General features: G+C 43.8%; 2 protein-coding genes and 1 long non-coding RNA gene across 20 annotated transcripts; 1 reads left to right on the plus strand and 2 right to left on the minus strand.

The window, feature by feature from the left end:
- Positions 1–645: 645 nt before the first annotated feature.
- LOC148341252 (uncharacterized) lies at positions 646–6,902 on the plus strand. Of its 4 annotated transcripts, none has more exons than XR_015839930.1 (7): positions 646–676; positions 1,183–1,273; positions 4,251–4,315; positions 4,394–4,496; positions 4,573–4,688; positions 4,760–5,302; positions 6,623–6,902. It is a non-coding gene; the product is annotated as an uncharacterized LOC148341252 (long non-coding RNA). The 4 variants fall into 4 exon arrangements; XR_015839931.1 differs by lacking the exon at positions 646–676 and having other exon boundaries at positions 683–1,273; positions 4,760–5,004; positions 5,228–5,302; XR_015839933.1 differs by lacking the exon at positions 646–676 and having other exon boundaries at positions 683–1,273; positions 4,760–5,004; positions 5,237–5,302.
- Positions 3,929–5,955, minus strand: LOC148341253 (uncharacterized). Of its 15 annotated transcripts, none has more exons than XM_088283139.1 (10): positions 5,735–5,904; positions 5,501–5,524; positions 5,242–5,416; positions 4,932–4,972; positions 4,764–4,817; positions 4,553–4,677; positions 4,415–4,473; positions 4,220–4,347; positions 4,091–4,148; positions 3,929–4,019 (listed from the first exon to the last, which is right to left on the minus strand). In XM_088283139.1, exons 3-9 carry the CDS (start codon positions 5,342–5,344, stop codon positions 4,143–4,145), a joined length of 516 nt encoding a protein of 171 aa, XP_088139265.1. In that variant the 5' UTR covers positions 5,345–5,416; positions 5,501–5,524; positions 5,735–5,904; the 3' UTR covers positions 3,929–4,019; positions 4,091–4,142. The 15 variants fall into 15 exon arrangements, 11 of the variants coding, with proteins under 11 accessions (XP_088139265.1, XP_088139290.1, XP_088139326.1 ...); XM_088283164.1 differs by having other exon boundaries at positions 4,220–4,296; positions 5,735–5,901; XM_088283200.1 differs by having other exon boundaries at positions 4,220–4,296; positions 4,543–4,677; positions 5,735–5,901.
- Positions 6,903–10,640: 3,738 nt separating the features above from the next.
- LOC148341254 (uncharacterized) lies at positions 10,641–22,555 on the minus strand. The gene is made up of 9 exons (XM_088288699.1): positions 21,968–22,555; positions 19,419–19,559; positions 17,109–17,620; positions 16,758–16,916; positions 14,788–14,925; positions 14,423–14,565; positions 13,379–13,549; positions 13,192–13,300; positions 10,641–12,907 (listed from the first exon to the last, which is right to left on the minus strand). Exons 1-9 carry the CDS (start codon positions 22,503–22,505, stop codon positions 11,462–11,464), a joined length of 3,357 nt encoding a protein of 1,118 aa, XP_088144825.1. The 5' UTR covers positions 22,506–22,555; the 3' UTR covers positions 10,641–11,461.
- Positions 22,556–24,359: the final 1,804 nt, after the last annotated feature.

Consider the following 24,359-nt stretch of genomic DNA (forward strand, 5'->3'; position numbering starts at 1 on the left):
AGGCTGGAAGAGGGCGGGGTCACAAAATAAATAAATAATAAATAAATCAGGAGTGAAAGGAGCAAAACGACGTGAGAGTTTCTCCTCTTACCCTCCTTCCATCTCGTCCAGAAGCTTGCTGGCGATGCAGATGAGCATGCATTAGGTGAACGGCGACTTGAGCCCCGACTTTGTGAACTTCTGAAGCATCTTGGTGACGGCCGGCCAAATTTTAGACTCTGGGTGAGCCGCTTCACATTAACAATAATCTGTCCCACTATTTCATTATTCGCGACGGTACGTTGTGTCCCTGACAGCGTAATGGTACATTCGCCTGACTTGTGTGCGGGCAGCGTGGGTTCGGTTCCGACTCGGTGACGGTGTCTATGTCGATCCTGTGACTGGCAGGCGATCCGTTTAGGGTGGGATAAATTCCAGCACCCTCTCGCCACCCTGTACAGGATAAGCAGTGTGGACTTTTCTTTTTGCAAGATAGTTTGGCCGCGACCCGGAAGTTAAAGCGACCGGAAACGGAAGCGAAGAATTGTTTGGAAGCGTGTTGTTGTGTTCTGAGTTTGTTCCCGTTAACTAAGTATTTTTGGCACTGTTTATTTGCACAAAGGCGTCCACAATGAAGGAATATTGGCTCCACGTCGACCTGATGAAGGATTATTGGCTCCACGTCGTTTTAGCAAAGGTAACGCGTCCTCAACTTTTCCACGTTTTCGCAGCTCTTTCCTTTAGAAGTATATTTCTGTTTAAAAAGAAACATTGTCTCATATTTAGCTTGTTCCTCATGCGACTCGGTTAGATAAAAACATGATGTGCATGTACACAATCTATCGCGACGCTTTACTAGTGCTATTTGGTCATGTAACTATTTTTAATTAAACTATCTGTCAAAAACGAGAGTCTCAATATCTTAAAGTACAAACACATGTATCGTCTGTTTTAAAAGCTTTTAAAGATCACACTGACCTTAACGAGTGTATTTATGCTTTCGATTAAAAATGGACAGCATGTCATTAAAAAAAAACATTTAATTATTAGCGGCATCAACATTAGAGTATTTTAATACCGAGTAGTTATTGGTTGGCAAGCCACGTTTTTTTTCTTTATGCAAATGGAGGGATATGCAAATTAGGGCGTATGCAAATGAGCTCACTCAATGTTTATGTTTTTGTTGATTTTTACATGATGGAGGATGTTTTGGACACCAAACAACCGACAGATTCAGAGTTCCGGACATCTAGACTCGTCTGCACTCCAAAGACGGCGACTTTTTTTTGGACAGGTGAGTGTTCTGTTTCAAGGCAAGGGACTCCATGCTCTGTGCTTAAGGGGATGGCATGCCAAATCACTCCAAAAAATCTAAAAAAAATAATTTTGCCGATTTTCATTCTAATGAAACTTTATGTGCTTGGTAGTGATGGCATAACATTAAATCTAAAATTTGAGGTCAATTAGAGCAGTCTTTAGGGACGACAAACCCACGCATATTAATGAGTTTGGCAAAAAGGGGCGTGGCTACCTTACTTTAAGCCCTTTTTTCTCAGGAACTACTTTGTCAATAGTCACAAAACACATATTTTTGGAATGGGAACTTAACAAGGAATCCAAATCTGCAATTATTTAGCAGATCAGTGCATATTTTTTTAACAGCTGAGCTCATTAATATTCGGGTGGCTGTAACTCCAAAATCTCTACTCTGATTGACCTCAAATTTGGGATTTAGTGTTGCACAATCACTATCAACAAGTACAGCAAGTTTCATTAAAATCAAAAGCGGCTTGGTTTTAAACCCACTGAGTGATTTGGCATTGAATGACCCCTTGAGGAGGTGAGTGTGATGACACTTAGTCATTTTTCAGTGCGCCTTGACCTCTGCTTCATCTACTGCACACATACAAGCTCATCATTCAATGCTTTTGAACATTTTTTTTAATTATTTAAAAATAATTTGTTTCATTAATAAGTTGCCAAAATAAAACCAACTTTTTTTTAAATATATTTTTTTAAATAAAAAAATATTTTGCCTGCTTAAGAAAAATAATAGTTTAAAAAAATCCTTAAGAACATGTTCAGAAGCATGAAATGATGTTCTTGTTGTGTTTGCAAGTGTTGTGCAGTACTTGAAGCTTTGGCCTGTTGTGCTGATGTGACATCACACACTCTTCCTCAAGCACACATCGTTGTGTCCTCTGCTGCTGCTTCCATGTAGAGCCTGTCAGCCAGTGTTTGAGTTTAACTTAAGTCAAACTTCATTGCTAAAATGGTGTCAAATTGTTAAAAAAAAAGCGTGTTTGCGTAGTATATTGTTTAACTGTAATTGGAATGTTTGTTTTATTGCTAACTGCACCCTGACTGAGTTTAAAAAAATGTAATTCATTTTTAAAAAAAATTTTATTCCAAAATTAAAAAGTGTCATTAATATGTTTTTGAAAAAGCGTTGTTATCCACAATTAATGTCATGTTCACATTTGTTTAATGGATGGCAACTGGACTGTTTGAGATTTTTGTTTGGCCTCTGAGCCAAGCAGGCTTCTTGGATTCATGCTCAAGGCCAGACGAGACAGCTCGCCATTCGGCCTTGATCATGAATCCAAGAAGCCTGCTTGGATCAGAGGCCAAGCAAAAATCTTCCAAGAAAACCCAAACAATCCAGTCGCCATCCATTCAACAAATGTGAACATGACATAAATTGTGGATAACAACGCTTTTTAAAAAACATTTTAATGACATTTTTAATTTTAAAATAAAAAAATTAATTAAAAACTCAGTCAAGGTGCAATTAGCAATCAAAACACTCGGGCTCCAATTACAGCTGAGCAATTTATTGTACAAAAACTCTCTTTTTTAACAATTTGACACCATTTTAGCAATGTTTATGTGTGACAAAAGTTAAACACTGGATGACAGGCTGTACATGAAAGCCGCAGCAGAGATCGCCACAATGTGTGCTCGAGTCAGTCATGTCCGTGCCCTTTAACCTCTGCTTGATGTATGACATATGGTGTAAAATGATGTATTTAAGAAAAAAAACTGCTTCTTTTTAAAATATATTGTTGAACTGTAAATCGCGTCTCCGTGTTTTATTGCTCACTACACCCTCACCGAGTTGAAAATGGCCTTGTTCTGGATGCCAACTGGACTGTTCAGGTTGTGCTGGAAAACGTTTGGCCTCGACTCGGAGCGGGCTTGTTGGTTTCATGCTCAAACAGCAGATGGCGAGCTGTCTTTGCTGCCGTTTGAGCACGAACACAAGAAGCCTGCTCGGACGAGAGGCCAAAAGTCTTCTAGCACAACCTGAGCAGTCCGGTTGCCGTCCAATCACAGCCCAGAAAAAGCAAGTTTGTAGCCACACCCACTTTGCAAATCTTCATTTGTCATGCGAAAAAAATTTCCATATCTCCACCCACCTCTTGAAAAGACCAATCGGAATCTGCTATGCAAAATTATTTGCCTAGCTCCGCCCACTCGGCCAAATTGACCAATCAGATTGCCGCTATGCAAATAAATTTGCATAACCACGCCCACTTTATACCCTAAAACCCGAAATTTGGCATTGATTTGCATATCCACGCCACTTTATGCTAATATCAGCATTGCATGCTAATTTGTTTGCATAACTCCGCCCCCATGCAAGACCAACCAATCAGATCACTAGCTGTCTCCTTATTTGCATAGCCACACCCACTTTATTACCATGGCCACCAATCAGATGGCTGCCTGCCCCTCATTTGCATAATGCTCCACCCACTATCCTTCACTCCCCTTTTAAGAACTAGGAATTTGATTTTATTTATTTTTATTTTTATATAAAAGATGTTACAAGAATGCATGACATGTAAGATTCTTTATTTGCAAAGTACATGTTAAATGGCTAAAAAAAAAAAGTTCACAAAAAAACATACCAAAAAAAAAAAAACCTTTACAAGTTGGAGTCATTGACAGGCGTCTTCTTGCCGCTGCCTGGTGAAATCATCAGCCAGCGGGACCAAAGCGTGGAGGGCCCAACAAAACGACAGCGATGCCAGTCACTACCTGGAGAAACGGGGACATGCGAGTTAGAGAACATTTCTTGTGCAGTCAACCTTTGACTAAATTAAACCTACCAGGCATGAAGAGGATCGAGGAGTTTGCACGGCTGCATTCACAGGAAGTCAACTCTGAAAGAGGAAAAACATTTTGAAGTTGTCAAGTGCAGTCAGAGCACGCATGTACACATGAGGGGTGCAACCGTCTCAAACTCGTCTTCCACTTCTTGGCAGGCTGCTCCGAATTTGGCTTCAGCACCTTCTTGATGTGGTCCTCCAGCTGACAACACCGACGCAGAGTAAGCAAAGAGCTCACAGTCAAAAAACAAGTCTGCACAAACAAGTTTTGTTAAAATGACCATTTATTTTACTTGCAGATTAAAAGTCAAGTTGCACACCATGGCAGAAAAAAAAAAGTTGCAGTGGGAGGACAGCTTGGACAAGTGTGTCGTGACTTCTGGAAAACAAAAGAAAGACATTGTGAGTCAAAACATTTCAACACCTTAGTGTTTGAGACGAAACGCACGACCACAAACTTGTCAAAATTCCACTTCAGACATTTTGTCATGCTGGAACCTTCTGCTTGATGACGAACAGTTTCCAGTTCTGCAAACTCCGCCATCATGTCAAACTGCTCCCGAGGGCTCCACAGTGGACAAAGCTAAATGGGAGGCAAGCACGAGATAAGTCCAGCTTCTAATTTTTACAAGTTTATTCACGTGGAGAAATTCTTTGTCCTGCAGATACAAAATGTTGGTGGCCAGCGTGCAGTGTCCGTGACGGCGCCTTCACTTGAAGCCTCTGCACACAGTCAAAAAAAAAAAAAAAAACTCAGAATGTTGATCATGTTTCCGCCAGCACCTACAACAAACAAAAAAAATATTTAGTTGACTTTATTTAAGTCAGAATACTTGCTAGGTCAGGTTCTCCAGGGTCAAGATGTGCTTTGGCGCCATCTGGTGGACACAAGCAGGAAGAAAACCAACACGTGAGTATTGGCACAAAATGGCAAATGTACCTTTGTGAAGGTCTTGACTGAAGCGATCTCTGCAGCTTTGGGAACTACAAAAGAGAAATTTGTTTAAAAAAAAAAAAAATGTTCATGTCGGCCATTTTGTTTTGCAGTGTGCTCAAACCTTTGGTGCTGTAGCTCATCTTCACCATGTGCCGAAACTAATTAAAACATGATATCATATTTTAATGCATTTGAGTGTTTTTAGCTCACCAGTGACGAGAGCTGAGCTGGACATCTCTGCAATGACCTGGAGCACCAAAAGGACTGAAAGGTACAATGACATAGTTAGCAACATGACAGTTGGTAAGCGCATTTAAATGGAGCTGTTAAAAAAAACAAAACGCCATTTTAGAGTAAATTTGGCCATTCTCTGCAGGATGAAAGCCTGTGGACAGAAATTAAAACAATTAAAACAAAGCAATAGTTGATTGTCATTTGAATTGTGAACATACAAACGCTGGCAACCTACCTTCTGCCAAACGCGGCTCTTTTGCTGCAATGCAAAAAAAATGGCAAAAAAATTGCGTTAGTGGAAAGTTTACTTACCGCTTTAAATCTCAAGCATTTGTGTCATTTTATCCCGCGTTTGGGATAATTTAACCCTTGAGCTGCAAGATAGAAAAAGTTAATACACGCCGAAAACGTGAATTAATGGTCAAAGTTCCAATGATGAGTCTAAAAAAAGTAAACGTTAAACACTCACTTTGACAAACCTTTTGGTCATCTTGTCGAGACGTCGACGTGAAGCTGTCAGCTCGGTGGAGAAAGAGAACGCCGGTTCAATTTGTCGCAGCTTAAATAGATTTTCACTAACGACGTCACGTGCTTCTTTTTTTTCCTCAAAAGCTTTATTTAAACAAGAGAACAAAAAAAATAAAAGACAGAACTTTGTCAGAAAAACTAGAGAAAAGGCAAACCAGACGGGTTTCGAACCAACGCTGCTTGATGGCGTTTGCGCCGCAATCCTTGACACAAACCATTAGGCTATTTCCCTCATGACACTTCCGGTTATTTATATTCCATATATTTTATCCTTTCGAATTATCAGTGACTTCTAAATACTTTAAACTATTAATGCAGACTAAACACCTTAGACGGACAAACCGGAATTAGTCGAGTGGTTTTCGACCTTGCGTTTGGTTTAGATGTAACCGAGTTCGCATCCCGTTTTCTGCTTATGTGCAATGATGATGCAGAGAGCGAGACTCGAACCGGAGTCACCTGAACTGGACGCAAAGTTTTAGACCAGTCAACCAATGTAGATGAAAGTTTGCGCGTTTTTATGGTCGTATTTATTTCAAATGTATTGCAGTCTTCTATTTTTGTATATCAATTCCAACAAATTGCCAGTCTGCTGTGGTCCAGTGGTCTGAGCCCTCAATTTCGGCTACCGCTGACCAAGTTCGAGTCCTGTTCTTTTCCTCATTTCGATGCATGTTGAAAAAGGTTGCAAAGAGCAAGGCTCGAACTGGGTCACCGCGGTAACGTAATCCTTTTCTTATCACATGGGCCACCCGGCCGTGTCGTTTCGGCTCCAAAAAAAATGAAAGTCATGAGTAGGCAGCCTGTTTTTTTTTTTTTCTTATTTCAGTGTTAGATCAAAATCGGGTGCTGGTCTTCCCCACCACCTATGACCCCTACCGGTTGTCAGCTACATCATCCACTGAACTTCGAATCCAAGGACGGCCATTCTTATGTATCACTACCAAGTCAACCCTCGGTGCAGTTACTCCAGTTATCCACAGGAGTGCAGTAATGCATCACATCTAGTGCTTCTCCTGTTACCTCGAAACTTATGTCTTGGTTTGCCTCTGCACACTATTGGGTTGATGTATGACTCGTTTGATAATAAAGAACATGCAAAGATTGAACTTGGTTATGTCAGCTTTATTTGGAGTAACACAAGATGACAAAGACATTTCACATAAGGAAGCCCAATTTGAATGTATTTTTATTGAACAACCATTATGCTTTATTATGGCGCAGAAGCTAAACTGAGCCCAAAAGTGAATAGCAAAAATCTATAAATAATTTGTGCTCCCCTAGAAGCGATCATAGCTGCCCTCATAGTTAAAACCATAGAAATATCACAAACGATGATCCCAAAACTGGAAAGAGGCTCACAAAAATTGAACCATAACTCTGTACTTTATACAAACATGTATTCATAGCAAATGTTATGTAAAAAATGAACAGTTTGCGCATCAACATTTATTGTGGGTACCATGTAAGGCGTGTGCACCAGGTAAAGGGAGGCTAAGAACACCCGAGATTAAGGTAAAAATGTACACGCTTGAGAATTTTTTCCTGTCGTGACGACAGCCTTAGTAGACAGCTGAGAAAGGAGATCGATAAAAATGAGCAAATGTCGCTCCACTGCAGTCCCTCAATCATGACACTTGACCTTTTCCATCAGTCCTGTACTTGGCTTGTCTTCACTTCCTCCACATGTCCACCGGGTGGCAGTAAATTGCCCACTGACCTTGATGAGCGTCTTTTATTTTATTTTATTTTTTATGTCGATGTAATAAACTTAATTTAAGATTAGTGTGGCTGGTCCGTTTTTTGTTTTAAATCTTGTTTTCAGGCTTCCATCTTGGAGAAGTCTGACGCTCATGTTTCGATCTACTAATCGAGTAATCTCAGGAACATGTCAAATAGAAGACAATGGTACCTTTGCAATCGAAATATACCTTTGGAGGAGCATGCAGAAAAATGTGTTAAAGTTGAGCATGTGTTACCTGTGCAGAAAATGTTCACAGTTCATGTGGACGCGACTGCAGCCGACATGAAGAATATTTCATTTTGGGAACCTCTGCTCCTGCATACATTCCAAAACTCGTTACTTGACTTTTAAGCAAGGTAAAAAAAAATACCCACGGGTTTAAAGAAACAAAACAAAGTTTTCATAAACGGGCCGGTCAATCCAAACACTTTTTTGTTTACATTTCATCGGGCTTTTCACTTCCGGGTTGAACGACGTCATTTTTAATATACTTTATTATCTAGTCTGTCAACAAACATTAACAACACACGGGATGAGAAAAAAATTAACCACCCAAAAACAAAACAAATCTATCGTCCGAATTTAGGGGCTTCCTCCGGTCTCGCCAACAATAATAAGACTTTAGGACCGACTTGGGAGCGTCTTCTGTTTATTGCATTCGACAATAGCCACAACAGTACAACACTCATTTTCAAGACGTGTTTGACCACGCAATAGTTATCGGTTATTCGCCACCTGAATGTCGTTACAGCGATTCACCACAGTACAGCAGCATATGTTGTGTTTTGCCCATTTCCCCTGTAAACGTTCGCATCTTCACTATATTTAATCTATGACGTGGAGTCAAGTTTTTTCCCAATGACGAAATCTTTGGTCGTGTTCATCACCTCCTCCCGCACACACCTAAAACCAAAAGTTGCTCCAAGGACCATTGTTTTTTTTTTAGATCATACAACGAACTTTAACAACTTAACTAATAGAAACAGTTTGCCACGTCGTTCCCGTTGTTGTAGTTACGTCAATGTGCCACGGGAGGGCGATATTCCAATGCAATCCGTGTTAGAGACGTTATAAATCAAGTTTTTTTTTATGAGGAAATGTTTGGTCGTTGTGGAGTATTGTGTTGTTTAGTGAACGACAGTGCTGTACATGGGAGTGATTCATCCAGTCTACAATGGATCTTTGGTCACGGAACGGACAGGATATATTGCGCATGCGCTGTTGTTTTTGTATGTGTTTTGTTCCTTTGAAGAACACGACAGTCGTGTTCATCCCCTTCTCCTGCACATAGCTAAAACCAAAAGATTCTCCAAAGACCTTTTTTTTTTTTTTTTTTTTTACATCATACAACGAACTTTCACAACTTCATAGAAACAGTTTGGCATGGGGTTACCGTAGTTGTAGTTACGTCAATGTGCCACGGGAGGGCAATATTCCAATGCAATCCGTGTTTGAGACGTTATAAATCAAAATTCTTTTTCCACTGACGAAATCTTTGGTCGTGTTCATCACCTCCTCCGGCAAATACATAAAACCAAAATTTTCTCTAAAGACCATTATTTTTTTTACATCGTACAACGAAGTTTTACAACTTAAATAAAAAAAAAAAGGCCCGTCGTTACCGTAGTTGTAGTTACTTCAATTCGCCACGGGAGGGCAACATTCCAATGCAATCCGTGTTTGAGACGTTATAAGTGAAGTTTTATTTCCAATGACGAAATCTTTGGTCGTGTTCATCACCTCCTGCGGCAAATACATAAAACCAAAACTTTCTCTAAAGACCATTATTTTTTTTACATCGTACAACGAAGTTTTACAACTTAAATTAAAAAAAAAGGCCCGTCGTTACCGTAGTTGTAGTTACTTCAATTCGCCACGGGAGGGCAACATTCCAATGTAATCCGTGTTTGAGACGTTATAAGTGACGTTTTTTTTCCAATGACGAAATCTTTGGTCGTGTTCATCACCCCCTCCGACACATATATCACTAACCCATGAAGTTGTTAACTACCCTCCGTGTCTAACCACCAAAAACGAAGCCTTCCTCACATGGCCGACGATGATGGGGAACATGTGCATGGTTCTGTTGATTCCTCTCAGCTCCTGCTGCATCTTCTCTTGGCCGCACGTGTTGATGAGGGCCAGCGTCTCCGGCTCTGTCCACGGTACATTTCTAGTTCCTTTAAAAAATAAATAAATTATTTGATTGGACCTAAAAAAAAAGAGACATTTGACTTTGAAGAATAACCAGTAACAATATAGAATTTCATCCAGTGAGCCTTTTATTAGTTGGGCTCTTATTTATTTAAAAGTAGAAACCTTTCTACGCGTTTTGTCTTCACAAAACCTCTTATGTACACAACAGTGCTGACAGTTGAAAAGAAAATGGCTGAAATCAAATAGAAAAAAACCCAATTGAGATAAATAAATCCTGAAAAAAAAACGACCTTCTACTGTCAATGCTAGTTTGTACAAAAAATATAAAGATCACATAAGTTATTTTTTTTTTTTCACTTGTTTGCCCACACTGAAACCCCATCGGCGTAAAAAAAACAACAAAACCAAAAAACAAAAACGGGAAGCATTAGCTTACATTTTGGAAATCGTTGCCACTCTAGCTGCAAGACCAAATGGCCGAAAACGCAGCTCGGCTTGCGGGAAGTCCTGCCAAGCTGCTGACCTTTTTTTTTTTTAATTTAAGGCTTTGGTCTAATTTTCCAGTGGTGGCGAGGGGGAAATAAGTCAAAAGCGTGAAACTTTGGATGGAGAAGCAACACAACAAAGTCTCTGTGAACATTCCATAGTTTACAGTTGAGGACAGGCACTGGGGGGGAATGTCGTGGGCGACATCAGCAAGTGGGGAGGAAGAGACGGGAAACATTCCACGACTGCGCGACACACACAAGAGCCACGTTGTTTCAAAATTTGGAAGCAGAATGTCCGTCACAAAGTGCTTTTGGAAGCGTCGCCGGTGGCCAACATTCATGATCAGCTTAAAAACAAGTTGTGGGGTGTACAAAAGTCATGGAAGACGGCACAAGCGCCCCGTGGAACGCCAGAAATGACGGTTACATTACAACCACGCTGAATATTGCCCAATTACAATTGTGGTTTGAACAGCAGCTGCATCATTATTAAATTTTTTTTTTTTGGCAACGGTATTTATTTAAAATCCTCCCTTCATGTTCATTTTAAAACGACGCAACATTGCTTATAAAACGCTGGCTTCATTTCCAAAACCGCTCGCTGAGAAGTTGTAGATTTTGAGCAGCTTGGGTTACAATGTCGACCCAACGTTGGGTTGAAGATTAGATTGGAGAAGGCTGAAGAGCTTGATGTAACATTTTCAAGTTAGTTAATTCACCCAATTTGGGTTACTTTCAACCCGGACGTTTTGAGAAGTGCCTGACGATTACTCAAAATAATTCCTCCTTGGGCTACTCGCGATGGAGCGTGAGCCAGCAGGCGGTGGTGACGTCACTCCGGTAAGACAACATGGCAACAGCTGAATCCGTAGGCAACACCAAATTTAAAAATAGTAACATCTCAGGGGGAAGTGTTATCACGTTACATAACCTTATCTCGCCCGTCGTATTACATCAGGACGCGACGACAAGTATTGTGTAAAATGGCGGTTTTTGTTTCGAAAAGAGTCTCGGGCACGAAATGGAAGAATTAGCTGCAGGTCGTAAAATAAAACGACGTCCTTCAAAAAAAAAAAAATGAGACTCGACGTACCTGTTTTGTAACACATTTTATACCACACTGGAACTTCCGAAATACCAAACTTGTGCCGTACCTGAAAAGTACAATCTAAAACGGGCGTAAAAAAAAAAAGGAGCTTAAAATGAACCACTTTGCCGTTAACGTCATTTTACAAACACAACCAAAATGAAAGCCGTACATTTCCAACAAATCCTTCGATCAACTCTGCTCCTCCCCGTGATTCGGGGGGAGAGGGGGCGGTGGCGGGGGAGGCGGCGACACCGCAGAGGAGGGCGGCGGCGGGGGAGGCGGGGTGAAGGTGTGAGAGGGAGGATGAGGAGGCGGGGCCGGCGGGTAATGAGGGGGAGGGTGGTGGGGGTACGCTTGGGAGGGCAGGAAGTGGTGTGAGGGGAAGGGCGAGGGGTAGAAGGGTTTGGCGTGCGGGTGGAACTGGTGGGGGGACATGGGGGGGGGCATTTGGGGGTAGTAATGCTGGGACTGGGTGGTGGCGTCCCCCGGGTGGGGGGGGTGCAGGTGCAGCTGGCTGATGTGAACTGGGTGGGGGGGCGGCACCTGACTGAGGAAGGGGGGCAGATTCTGGTGCGAGGTGAGGGGGGGTCTGTGGGGGAGGTGGGAGTGAGGCAGCAGCGGCGAGTATGAAGGGGGGAGCATTTGGGGGAGGTGATGCGGAGGCAGCATGGGAGGCGGATATTGCTGCACGTGGTGAGCGTGCGTGAACGTCCGGGGGCTCATGTCCACGCTGTGAGTCCACTTCTCTGGCAGCGCGCGAGTCCGTGCGTCGCCGTAGGAACCGAGGTGGGCGTGGAACTGCGAGGGCGTCGGGTTCCGCCTGTCGGCGGCCGCTTCCGGGTTGAAGCGGGGAGAGTCTTTGTTCTTCTGAGGGGAGGGGGCCAGCCGGGAAGACGCCGACACCGACGAGGGGTGCGGGTGCGAGTCAGCCGCGGGTTTGGGACTCTGTGATGAAGAGGAGGAGCAAGACGGGCCGCCAGCAGCTAACGTGGGCCGTGAAGATGCCGAGTGCGGTGAGGAAGTCTTTGGGGACAAAACGGCTGCGTTGGAAGACGGCGTGATGGCTCTCGCCGGATGATGATGATGGAAGAGGTGATGAGAGTTTTTTGTTGATTTAGCGTCGGGATGCTGAGGAAGAGGTGACGACGGTTCGCTCTTTTTTGGCACTTCTGCTTTGACTTGACTCGGAGGCGACAGTGGTGGACGTTTGGGGGTCCCGTCGTCCTTCTCAACCTTTTTCTCCCCACCCTTCTCGCTCGCGCTCGCTTCCGAGTCCACTGAGCAAGCCGGCGGAGACGAAACAGGTGAACGAGGATGAGGAAGATCTTCCGATGTTGGCAATGTCCTGCTCCTGTCTGCACCCAACTCCTCCTCCTCCTCTTTGATCCTCTCCTTTGCATCTTCTTCCTCCCCCTTTATGTCCAGCTCCTCCTCCTCCTCTTCCTGGCCTCCGAGCTCGTACTGCCTTAAGCGGACGTGCCAGGCCAGGCTGCAGACGGCCGACACGGTCTTGAACTGGTGCACCACGTTGCGCGGGATGAAGTAGACGTCGTCGTGACACAGGCGGATGCGGGCGTAGCGGATGCCTTCCCGACGGAGCTGGTTCAGCTTGGCGTCGTCCACCCATTGCACGCACTGACGGGCAACGCAATAGAAAGTCTTGATCAATTAAAAGTGAACACTATGCTAGACGGCGACTTTATTCCGTTTAATTCATTTAATGAACGAGATAAACAAAAATTCAATTAGATTGCGATAATATATGGCTGTAAGAAAAAAATGCTCTGCAACTACAACACGAGCCTGACAGGAAAATACAAAGTAATTCAATGCAGTACAACTTTACCCCACCAGGCGGCAGCAAACATCACATAACAAGAATTTTTATTTATTTTTTTGGAAATGTGAGTGTTCGAGACCTGAGAGAGCGGCGGTTCATAAAGATCCAACTGCAGCCGCTGAACCACGTACGGGAAATCAGCAGCGTGGAAGCACACGACGTCTTTGGTCACACGAGGAGGCTCAGAGCTGGAAACGCAGAATTCACGTCAGGCCGCTGCTTGACGGGCCTCAACGAAGGACTCGAAACAAAACGACTCGACGTACCCTCCTTTGTAGCAAACGGCCTTGAGCACACCCACCGCCGCCGTGGTCTGACGCTCGAAACCTTGGCCGATGTGGTCGGCGTGGGCTCGTGTCCTGTCCTCAAAGAGCATCTCTCGGGGCTCGCTGGTCCGAGGCAGGGACTGGAGGAGGTTCTTCACCTCGTTGGTGGATCTGGAAGAGAAGAAGAAGAACGCTGAGCAGGAGTCACCTTGGACTCGCCGCAGCTCCACAAAAGAGGATTGTGTTCAAACACAGCTGTGGCGCAAATGTTTTTGACAGCCAACGCACGGCCGTCGCCGAAAGGCCACATGGCATCAGACAACAATGGGGACAATTGCGCAACATAATTCATGCCTGCGTCTTGCACTTGGTTAGTTATTAAAAAAAAAAAAATTGGATTTGGTGTTTTTTACGGTAATTGTTATGACATAATGTGTCAGCTACAGGTAAATATTTGTGTGTGTGTGCCAAGGGAATTAGAGTTAACGGAAACTAATGAAACAACTAAAATTGAAAAAATAAATAAATAAAGCGCTTTATTTAAAAAAAAAAACTATCAAATACATTTTATGTTTATGAAAGTAAATTGTCCTTTGTTTTCGTCTGTCAATTAATATTATATTTTCATTAAAAAAAAAATATTTATTACTGTACAGCCATTTAGAAGAAACCTTTTAGCAGTTGGAAATTGTAGTTCGCACTCGACAAATAATGTATATTAAAAAAAATATAATAATATAAAAACTAAATTAAAACAAAGCATTTTCCCCCCAAAACAAAAACACACCTGCTCTAAAAAATGTATTTAAAACTAATAAAACAGAATAAAAATGAAAAAAAAAAAATCCAAATGTATTTTTAAGTGAAGTGTGTGACGTTGTGAAAAATAAAAAAAACACACAACAACACTTCAAGCTGTTGCTTTGTGCGTTTTTTGGTTATTTTTTATGAATGCAAAAAAAAAAAAAGGAAGAAAAAGTCCCAAGCCGACTTATCTAATTGGCGCCCACTGCGCACCCCTCCCCACTTGTGTGGTGGCCTCACCGTTTTCTTTTAAAAGGCGACTTTGGTATGTCGGCGACGGGTATCATCTGCTCGCCCGGTCTCACCCACATGATGGGCCCGTCGTCGCTCTCGTTGGGACTCATCATGCTCAGGCTGGACGACGTTCCCCACGGAAGAGTTCGCTGCGAGAAAGCACACGGAAAAGTTACAGATCAACACTCGTTGGCTTTGGAAATAATATCGGAAGATTTTGGACCTTCAGAACGCGAAGCCAATTTCGCAACAGTAAACATGACATTTTATTGGCCCATTGTTGCGCAAACGGCAACGGCGGCAATTTCTGACACGTTATCGCAGACAGCCAGCCGCTCTTCTCGCCGACTTGGCCATCATCCGCGACTCACCTTCAGGAAGGGCGACTCCTCCAGCATGCCGAGGAACTCCGGGAAGAAGTTGCCCACCTCCTCGTCCACGGCCCCCACCAGGCTAATTTGCCTCATCGCTCCGGCTCGGTACGTGCCGTGACTGTAGGTTCTCTTCACCTGCGGAAAACAATGTCGTTTGACGTCGTATTCTGTTGATTTGACTTTTCCTCTCTTGTTTTTTTTTCTGGAAAATTTGATACGATTTATCTTGGTTTTATGGATTTATTTAAATCTGGCATCAGAACAGCAGAACATAAACTTTTTATATCAACCAAACTTGAAATAGTCCTCCTGAGTCAATGACCTAGATACTGCAGGATCGGATTTGTTGTAAGCGCGCACTTTCATGTGTGCGCGCGCTTGTTGTCACCCGGTCTCGGATGTGTCTCAATCGCACCAAGTCTATTAGTGAGTTACGGCACTGCGCCACAACAAAGCCGGCGCGTCGCCCAACGCACATTTATTACATAATCTCTCGCCACGCTTTGGCAACAAAAGAGTTGCTTGAATGCGTCCCGAGTTAAAAGCGCCGCATGAGCCGACTGGGCGCCTTTTATCGATTCTCAAAGAACGCACTTGAGTCGAAATAAACGCGGGCCGCCATCCCTGCGTGGATGCGTGACGACGGCTGGCTGCAAGCGAATGGCACAAACAAAAAACGGAAAATGCTGAGAAGGCAAAGTAGAACCACAAATCCATTCTGGAGCGCCACGACACGATTCTCTTTGGTGTCGAAACAGGAAGCTGCGGTGGGAAGTAAGTGACTGAGATCTTGATGGATGGCGGGAAAAAAAAAATAGGGACAGCCATTAGGGCCACGCAAGATTATTTAAGAGAATTTTGAGGGATTTGAGGAGAATTCGCCTCTGCAGATCATCGGAATTATGATTTGGAATTAGATTTTCACTCTGAACTAAATGAGATGAATCAGTGCTTCTACTTTCACCAACATCTTTTTTTTTTTTTTTTAACGACTTAAAGTAGAAGAAGTCAATTAAAAAAAAAAATTCTTTTTCCAATAATTTATACGCGGGAACAAAAAGGACCAGCGGGAGCGCTCAAGAAGACGTATGTGAACGTGCACACCTGGCCCGGGACGTATTCATCATTGCGCAAGCGCCTTCCTGTGGGCAGACCGTGCCGACTTCTCAAGGTCACAGCCGAGAGCGCGGCGGAATGAGAAAAATGACGTTGACGCCGCTCTTAAAGGGACAGCGCGGACGGAAGATGAACTTCTCATGACCAACACGCTGGATGTGAAATGATGGCGAACGAGCCGATTGGGCAGCGACGCTACAACATGAATATTTATAGAACAAGATGAGGAAAATAAACTACCAAACGTCTTGGTGTACTAAACACACACACACGCTGTGCTCACTGACAAAGAACACACAGTAGCCCCCTTTGCACCGAAAGGAGAAAAAAATAAATAATTTTCCCGCCTTCCCCCCTGTGCTGGTGCGTTTTGCGTATTTTGCACTCAGGAGGGCACACATGGCTTTTCATTAGTGCACAGCTCGAAACGAGCCACACACCACCGCAAATTACAATCTCACACACACACACACACAGTGCGCTCGGAGCACTTTTTGACGCTCCTTTCAACGCTGCATCGCTCTATATTTTCCAGGAGCAGTTGCCGCCATTGTGGCGTCGGCTCTCGTTCCGTTTGAGCGACGGGACGTTAGCGGGGATGGCAAAAGCGGTCGAATGCGGCGACGCAAGCAGATGCTCCGACCAGTTGGTCGGCGCGGTCATTACGGCAGCCGTTAAGGGCTCGTAGAGAGAGGGCGACGGATACCGAGCGCCATCTCTCAAAGCGGTTCAGATTTAAATGCGAGCTAGCGAGTGACGAAATGCTAATTAAGGCAGCCCATTGGAGGGTGTAAACCGTAATCGTTAAATTATGGCTGAATGTCGACGTCATCTGCTCGTGAGGAACTGACCTGAGAGTAAAAATTCGACATTGTGGTGGTTTCGATGTCCTTCTTTCCCAGGATTTCCATTTTGACCGGCGCTGATGAGAATTTAGTGGAGAAGTAATCCAGGAAGTCGGGCAGGTGGGAGGCTTCTCCGTGGACGATGCCCATGACGTAATGTGCAGCCTAGGATGCGCCAAGTAAGGGTGAGTGGAGTGATGCCTTTTTCGGTAATCAAATCATAAAAATAAAAATAAAAATAATAAAACTATGACAAAAATAAATAAAAACTCAACTAAAAAGAAAAAATGTTTAAAAAAAATCTAATAAAATAGTCCCACTCAATTTGTTCAACCTGAATTTACAGTTTGCTCGTACCTGCGACGAGTCCTCGCTGAAGGCCAGGGTGACAAACTCCTGGGCGAACCTCCGTCGCTGGCCCGTGGAAAGCGACGACAGCTGCGAGGCGTAAGCGTGCGCCACCAGAGCGCCGCCGTTGGGCTGAGTCTCGATGCGGATGTAAGGGGCGAACTCCAATCCCGACAGTGCCGGGTGCTTGTTTGGCCAAGGCTGCAGGCTCTTGTGCGGGGAGGAGTTAACAAAAGACGAGTGGACGTGTGAGCTTTTGTTGTTGGGCGAAGGGCAAACGGGCAGCGGCAATTTAAACGGCGACATGGCGGCGGCGTCCTGTGCCGGATCGGCCGAGGAGGAATCGACGCGGTGAGGCGGAGGAGCCGGGAGGAGAAGCAGGCCGGCGCAAATGGTTTGGCACGAGCGGTGGTACATCTTCACTCGCTTGTGTTTCTCCCCCTCTTTGTGTTTCTTCTTCTTTTTCTTCTTGACTTTTTTGATTTGCAGCTCCGAGTTGATCTTGGCTTTGACGCCTCCATCTGTGAGGGAAAGGAAATCATTTGACTGTAAAACCACACCGAGTTTAACTTCAGCTGCTGCAGTCCCCACGAGGCTACATCCCTTGAAGCACGCATTCAATACACAAATACTACAGTACGTACAGTAATTACACATTATAAAAACACTTTAGTTCGTACAGTTTTTTTTTCGGGGGGGGGGGGGTGCTATTTACACAACACTGTTATTTTTCTTTCTTACAAACATATAAAAATATTTTGGAGTGGGCCGGAGCGGTTCCATTTTTTTTCCCAGGCATCCATTTTCTATGGGAACTGAACTGAAGGTCAGGTGAGTGAACCACTTCTCCATAATTGACTCGCGTATTTTTTTTTCAGAACTGAAACGATCAAACATCTCGCAGGAGTTGTCGGCGAGAGAGTGCAGCGGAGGGAACAATGGGGACGTTTTGGGCAGATGTGCGGCTGAGCGAGAGTTGCGATGGCACCTGGTGTGCCATCAAACGTAGTGAAATGGAAACGGCGAGAGGCTCACACGAGTCACTCTCCTCGACTGCTTGCGAGTGTTTCTCGGGGCAGCATGCATTTATTCATGTGCCGGTGGAGGACACACATCTGTGGCAAATTGTTGAGCCAAAGTGGACAGGTCGTAGGAATATATAGCAAGCCGGGATATACGTGTTGCCGCATCAGCACAATTTCAAGCGACGGATCACAACTCGCGCTGTCTCGTTTGTACCCCAGGCACGTTTTTTTTTTTTTGATGGCACATAACGCGGGAATGAGACGGGCTGAGCGCAGACTGTAATACAATGTGTGTGTGAGGGAACAATAAAGGGAGCAACAGAGCGAGTATTTGCACACAAGCTACTAATCCAAATGCTCTTTAGGCCACACACACACACACACACACACACACACACACACACACAACTTCCCTCCCCCAATTGCCTTTTCTGCAACGACACAATTTCATCTCGAAAGTGTCATCAAGCCACACACGAGCCGAACAGAATATCTGGAAGCAAATTATATGAGCTAAGCTGGTGATTAATTTCATTTTATTTTAGTGCAAGACTAAACTATGAAAAAAAAAAAAACATTTACGAATAATAAATTTGATATATATAAATAAATAAATATACAGCAACGGCAACATTCAGATTAAAAATAAATAAATAAAAGTGACCATTTTGGGTGGGAGGGTGATGAACCGTGGGAGTGATGGCTGCTAACGTCGCACTAAATACACGTAGTAAAGTGCAGCCACGAGATGACATTAAACAGCGGCAATCGCTTCTCGCTTGGAGACAAATTCCCACACACAAACACGCTAACAAATAGCCTCAGCGGTCGTAAAGCAGACGCTTGCTGCTTATTGATTTCCTTTCGCCGTTTCCCCCTGGCCGCCTCGCTGGCAGCGATGATACCGATAAGATTTCTTCTTTCCGTTCCTAATGTTTGAGGACTCAAATATAATAAATATAAATAAATAAAACATTTATTCAGCCTTCTCTAGTCCGATGCATCAAATCCATGTTTTTTTTTGTTTTTGCTCACATGACTGAGAAATACCGAGCTGCTTCAATTTAATTCATTATAATAATAATTCTTATTTAATTTTAATCATGAAGCGCATGTCAACCTCTTCCTGAAGCAAAACGAGCCCCACAAGGATAGGAATGATCTGGAGTTAATTTTATGTGCAGCCACCGGCTACGAATTCGTGAAAGACCTTCAAATGGCCCCCGTTTGTGTCTATTGGGGAAGTATTTTTGGGATGCCAGCAAATAATAATAAAAAAAAAAATGGAATCTACCTTTAATGGGCTGCTTGACCTCTCCATTCTCCCGCTTAATGTCATTCATCACTTTGTGCTTCTTCTTCTCCTCACGTTCCCCTGGCTCCCGATCTTTAGTCTCGTCCTTGTTGTGGAGCTCTGCGGGGACTGAGAGGAGACCTGAATAAAATAAATAAATCAAATATTTTTGGGTCATCTTACAAGCTGTTTAATTCCCTTGTAGACAAGATTAAAGACAGAAGCGCTATGATGCGGAAATGATCACAGCTCTTAAATGTTTTCTATGAGATCTGGAAATGGTTTCGATGCTGTATAATAAGAACATTAAAATATCATTAAACGCAATTTCGGAGGGAACTGCAACATCGACTCATTTCAGTCCAGCAGGATTTTTTTTTTCTCTCCAAAGAATCCTTTTCTTTGAATCAACTTAAAAAAACAAAAATAAAAGAGAAGCTGTATTTTTTTTTTTCCTTTTCTTTCCCAGACTCCTCATTGTGAGCGTGGACGTGGGGAGTGTGAAAGTGAACACGGCAGGGTTGCGGGCGCCGCTCGCTTCAACAAACTGGAAAATGCTTTCATGGGGGCTTAAAAAGAAGGCTTAAAGGGGCAAAAAAGGAGAATAGGTGCAATGGCGACCTTTTTTTTTCTTTCTTTAAATAACAGCATTTTGAAAAATGCAGTTTTACATTTTAGTGGATCCTTTTGCTTCGACTTTTTATGCAGTTAGTTGTTTGACGGTAGCAAAATTGCAACAACAAGCACAAACCAATGAGGGGACTTTTGCTCTAAAATGAGATGGTAAGATGCTTGAAAACATCAATTTATCTGGGCTGTAAAGTGACTACAAAGGGAGGCTTATTGAGCTCAGTGGCCAGATTAACGTGACGGACATGCCAGGACAAATTTAAGAGCTTTGAGGTGGGGGTGGGGGGTTGCTACTTGACCCCCAATGCAACGTAAGGTCATACTCGTGAATGAGCCGACAGACATCGCGTCACTCACAGCCAGATCAACAGTCTCAACGTGTATTTTATGTAACGAGCAGCTGGTTTGGCAAGAAAAAAAAAAAGTTGCTCGGGTCAACGTGCAGAATAGTGTAGTAGTAGTAGGGCGTGTGGAGCAGGTTTCCACCACGCCGATGTCACGCTGACTATGTCAAAGGCAGGTCGCCCAAACGAAATTGCCAGCGGGCCTGCAGCCACATCGTTCACCACGCAATTGACAGTCCGCATGAATATTTCAGAGTCTTTTTACATCTTGTGTGCTGTGACAGTTGTGTCCACAACACGTCTCTGGACAGCTGCCATCGCTGTTCACGGCGCGACCTCTTCAACTAACCAACTGGAAAAGGATGACATCATTCACACAGCAACACTCGCATACAAAAACAGACGATCAGCCTGTAATGATGCATCCTCGAGTACTGCGCCAATTAACCGAAACGGATTATGATACAGTCACGGGCCACGTAATGCAGAGTACATGCTAGTTTGGTCTTGACAGTGATATTTTGCATAGTTTTAACTTCAGTTTAATGAGTTTACTTGCATAACACCTCATGCCCACAACGTACCCAATTAAATTATATAGATTGATTAATTGATAAAATTCAAAATATTGGCTGCCCATTAATGTCGCACCCTGCAAAGTATAAGAAACATGTATAATAAATAAGCCAACATAGTCTCGCTTGCTTTTGCACCCAGCACTGGGTTAGCCATGTCACCCAATTTGGGATACTTTTAACCCGGCAGTTTTAAGATTATAAAAAGTTTATATTTGTTTAAATATGCCGCCAGTAAAAAACGAAAAAACATGCATTGGTCTGCTGCAAATGGCCCCCCTTGTCGGACTTGGGACAATAACAGAATGAGATTAAATGGGAGCATATTTGCTGCTTTATCACACTTATATTGTTAGTGAGACGAAAAGACACTCGTTGAAATCATTACGGAAGCATTTTCGCAATTGACAAGGTTATTGTCGAAAACGCGTCCAAAGTAACGCGCTTGAATGGAGCGCAGGGGGGCGTGGCGCTTCCACCAAAACAACACTTGCTCCATAATGGCGGGCGACTGTCATCGTGTTATGACAGCGGCGTGTACTTTTCATACACAACCCCCACAGACTATCAAGACAATTCGACGTTAAACACCCCGCGGGGATTAAAGCAACCCACTCAAGACACATTGGCTTTGTTTGTTTTTTCGGATTATTCACCATGTATACGTTCGCGCGGTGCTCATCACTGCGAGGGTTCAGCAGCGGGTGAGCGAGAGCTGGCAGCCATTAGCCCCGTGGAAACGTCGACTAAACCGGGAGGGGGGGCTTTGTGGCGTAAACACCCCCCTTGTGTTCGAGACCAGCCAGTTTCACGGGTTCAAAACGTCCGAAAACGAGACTGTCCAGACGGATTAGAAAGCAGACCAGTGCACGCTCTCGTTCGGGGTAGGGGGCACGTGTTGGGGTTAGTGGCTAAATGGAGCACTTTGCAAAATCGGAGTTAACTCAACTTAATGTAATTGCGTGGAGTCAATGTTACTGGAAAAGACACAGTGGCCTACCTTTTTGGGGCAACGTGACATCTCCGTTTTGCCTTTTCACTGGAGAAATGTGGTTGAATGTGCTCACGTCGTTGTTAGCGGGCGTCGCGAATAGTTTCTTTTTCACGTCTCCCTTCTCGCGCTTTTTGATTTTGGGCGCCTTGTGGAGGAGGAAATCGCTCTGCTTTAAGATTTTGTGCCCAGTGACGGCTGCTGTTTGGCTTCCACTGACTGCGTGGACCAAAGCGGCGCTGGAGCTGGCCGGGTTGAGGCTCCACAAACCGGCCGCGGGACTGGGCTGCTTCGTCGGCTGCTGGAGTTTCTCTTTCCCGCTCCAGTTGCTTCCCAGCAGTCCTCCAGCCCGGACGACTTTCTTTGGTTTCACGCTCCTCTCCTCGACTCGGAGCTTCTTGGGCGGCGGCGCGTTCAAGTCTCGGGAAGACTGCGGGCGGTTTTCGGGGGCTCCCTTCGCCCCCGAGGGCTTGGGGAGCGGGATTTTGACGGGGGCAGCCGCCGCGGCTCCGTTGCTGAAGCGGACGGAGCTCGGCGAGTCCGCCATCTTGAGGCTTCTCTCACTATTTACTCGCTTCGCTCTACTGGCGCGAGACGTGCGCGCAGGCAGGGGCGGGGCTTGACTCACTTTGATTGACGGGTCCAGAGGGGCCAGTTTACAGTGCACATTATAATATACTACGTCATATACTACTACAGTCGTTAGCAGGAGCAAAATTCAAATATTTCACCAATTATCTTGTATTAATTTATTCAAATTGCAGATTTCCTTCAATTCGGCGCGTTTCAATTGGCTGCGCTGCTTCCTGTTGAAATTAAATGAATCCAATCAGATTTCAGACACTCTGTGTTGAGAGGTCAATCTAATCTGCCCAGTGCATTCCGAATAATGTAAACTGTAAATATAAATGCCTTGAAATACGATGTTAATTTGTTCCATGACCACCCTTGTTTCCCAAAGTGGAAATTAAGTCAAATATTTTCATCACATGACATTCGTTATGCGAAGCCGAGGGCATTTTGACGTCATCACCATTCGACAGCAGAGGGCAGTAGAATGCTAAAACGGCTGAAAACGTTTGAATTAATCTCCTTAATTCTTAATCCATCAATGCAATATTTATCAGACTACCATGTCTAGACTCGTGAGCAAAGATTTAGTTTGACTTTTCTTCTATTTTAAATCACCTTTTCCCATTTTATTTGTCAGCCAACTTCGAATAACACCGTGTGTAGCAATCGTCACACATTAATACTTGGACTGTCACTATTAAATATTTTTTGTATTGATTATTCCAGTGATGAATAAAATATATTTTTTCTTTTTTATGCCATGTTATTAAAAAAATATTAATTCCAATCTGCTCACAACCCATTGCCTTATCTGGTCCAAACCAGCACTGAGAAGTAGTCGATGATGGTGTGTTTGTCTGTGGGCTGAAAATGAAAATGCATCCATCAGGGGAATCCACTTGCCTCTTTGATCCAATCTTCCCAAGAGGATTATCTTTATCTCCCTTTCACACATAGAAAACACATCATTATACAGCGTCTCGTGAACCATCCGGGCCTTGTGTACACTTTGATTTAAGACTGGCTATGATATCAGTATGAGGCAGCCAAGCCGGGAAGCGAGACAATTAGTGACGGAAAAAGGAAATGAGCATTGTGGCAGCATTACAGTGTAAATCGAGCCACAGACTGCGGTTGTGATGAAGTCAAAGTTCACTGCGGAGAAAAAAAAATGCTTCAAATATATTTATGCATTATATATAAAACGAGGTCATCCAGTTCTTAAAGAACAACCTCGCTTCATTTACGCGACATCTTTTTTGTATTCACTGTAATAAGATACACCATGCAGCCCGTGGGCTATAATCCAGTCAGCCACGCATTTCTACAAGGCCCCAAAAATGTTTTAACCACTGTTACTCTTTGTCCAAATAACTAACTATGCTAAGATGATCACAAGTAGCAGCAATTGCAGTTTTACTGAGTGGCCATCTGCTGCGCCTTGTCAACAAATATTGCACAACATCATCAAGAAGAGCAAAAGACAGCATTCCGACAACATGCAGAGATTAATTAATGTGTGAAATTAGCGTGTGTGTGTGCGTGTACAGGTGGTAGAGACATCCTGACGCGCACACACATTTCCAGCAAGTCATGACATTATCACTTTACATGAGCTCAACAAATGGACGACATCCAACGACACTTAAAAGTGCTTTACTGGAGTTCCGCCATTGTATGCCATTTTACATTTCTATTTCTGGATTGAAGTCAAACAGGGTTGACCTACTAAATGTGAATATTTCAACAAAAATATCAGAGCGCAGCCCCAAATCAACATCAGCTTGGCAAATAAGTCCGCAAGCAGCACATCCCGACAAAAAAGGAG

This window comes from Idiotropiscis lumnitzeri, chromosome 2 (assembly GCF_059441095.1).
Source record: "Idiotropiscis lumnitzeri isolate Australia: NSW breed Sydney's pygmy pipehorse chromosome 2, RoL_Ilum_1.0, whole genome shotgun sequence".
Lineage (NCBI taxonomy): Eukaryota > Metazoa > Chordata > Actinopteri > Syngnathiformes > Syngnathidae > Idiotropiscis > Idiotropiscis lumnitzeri.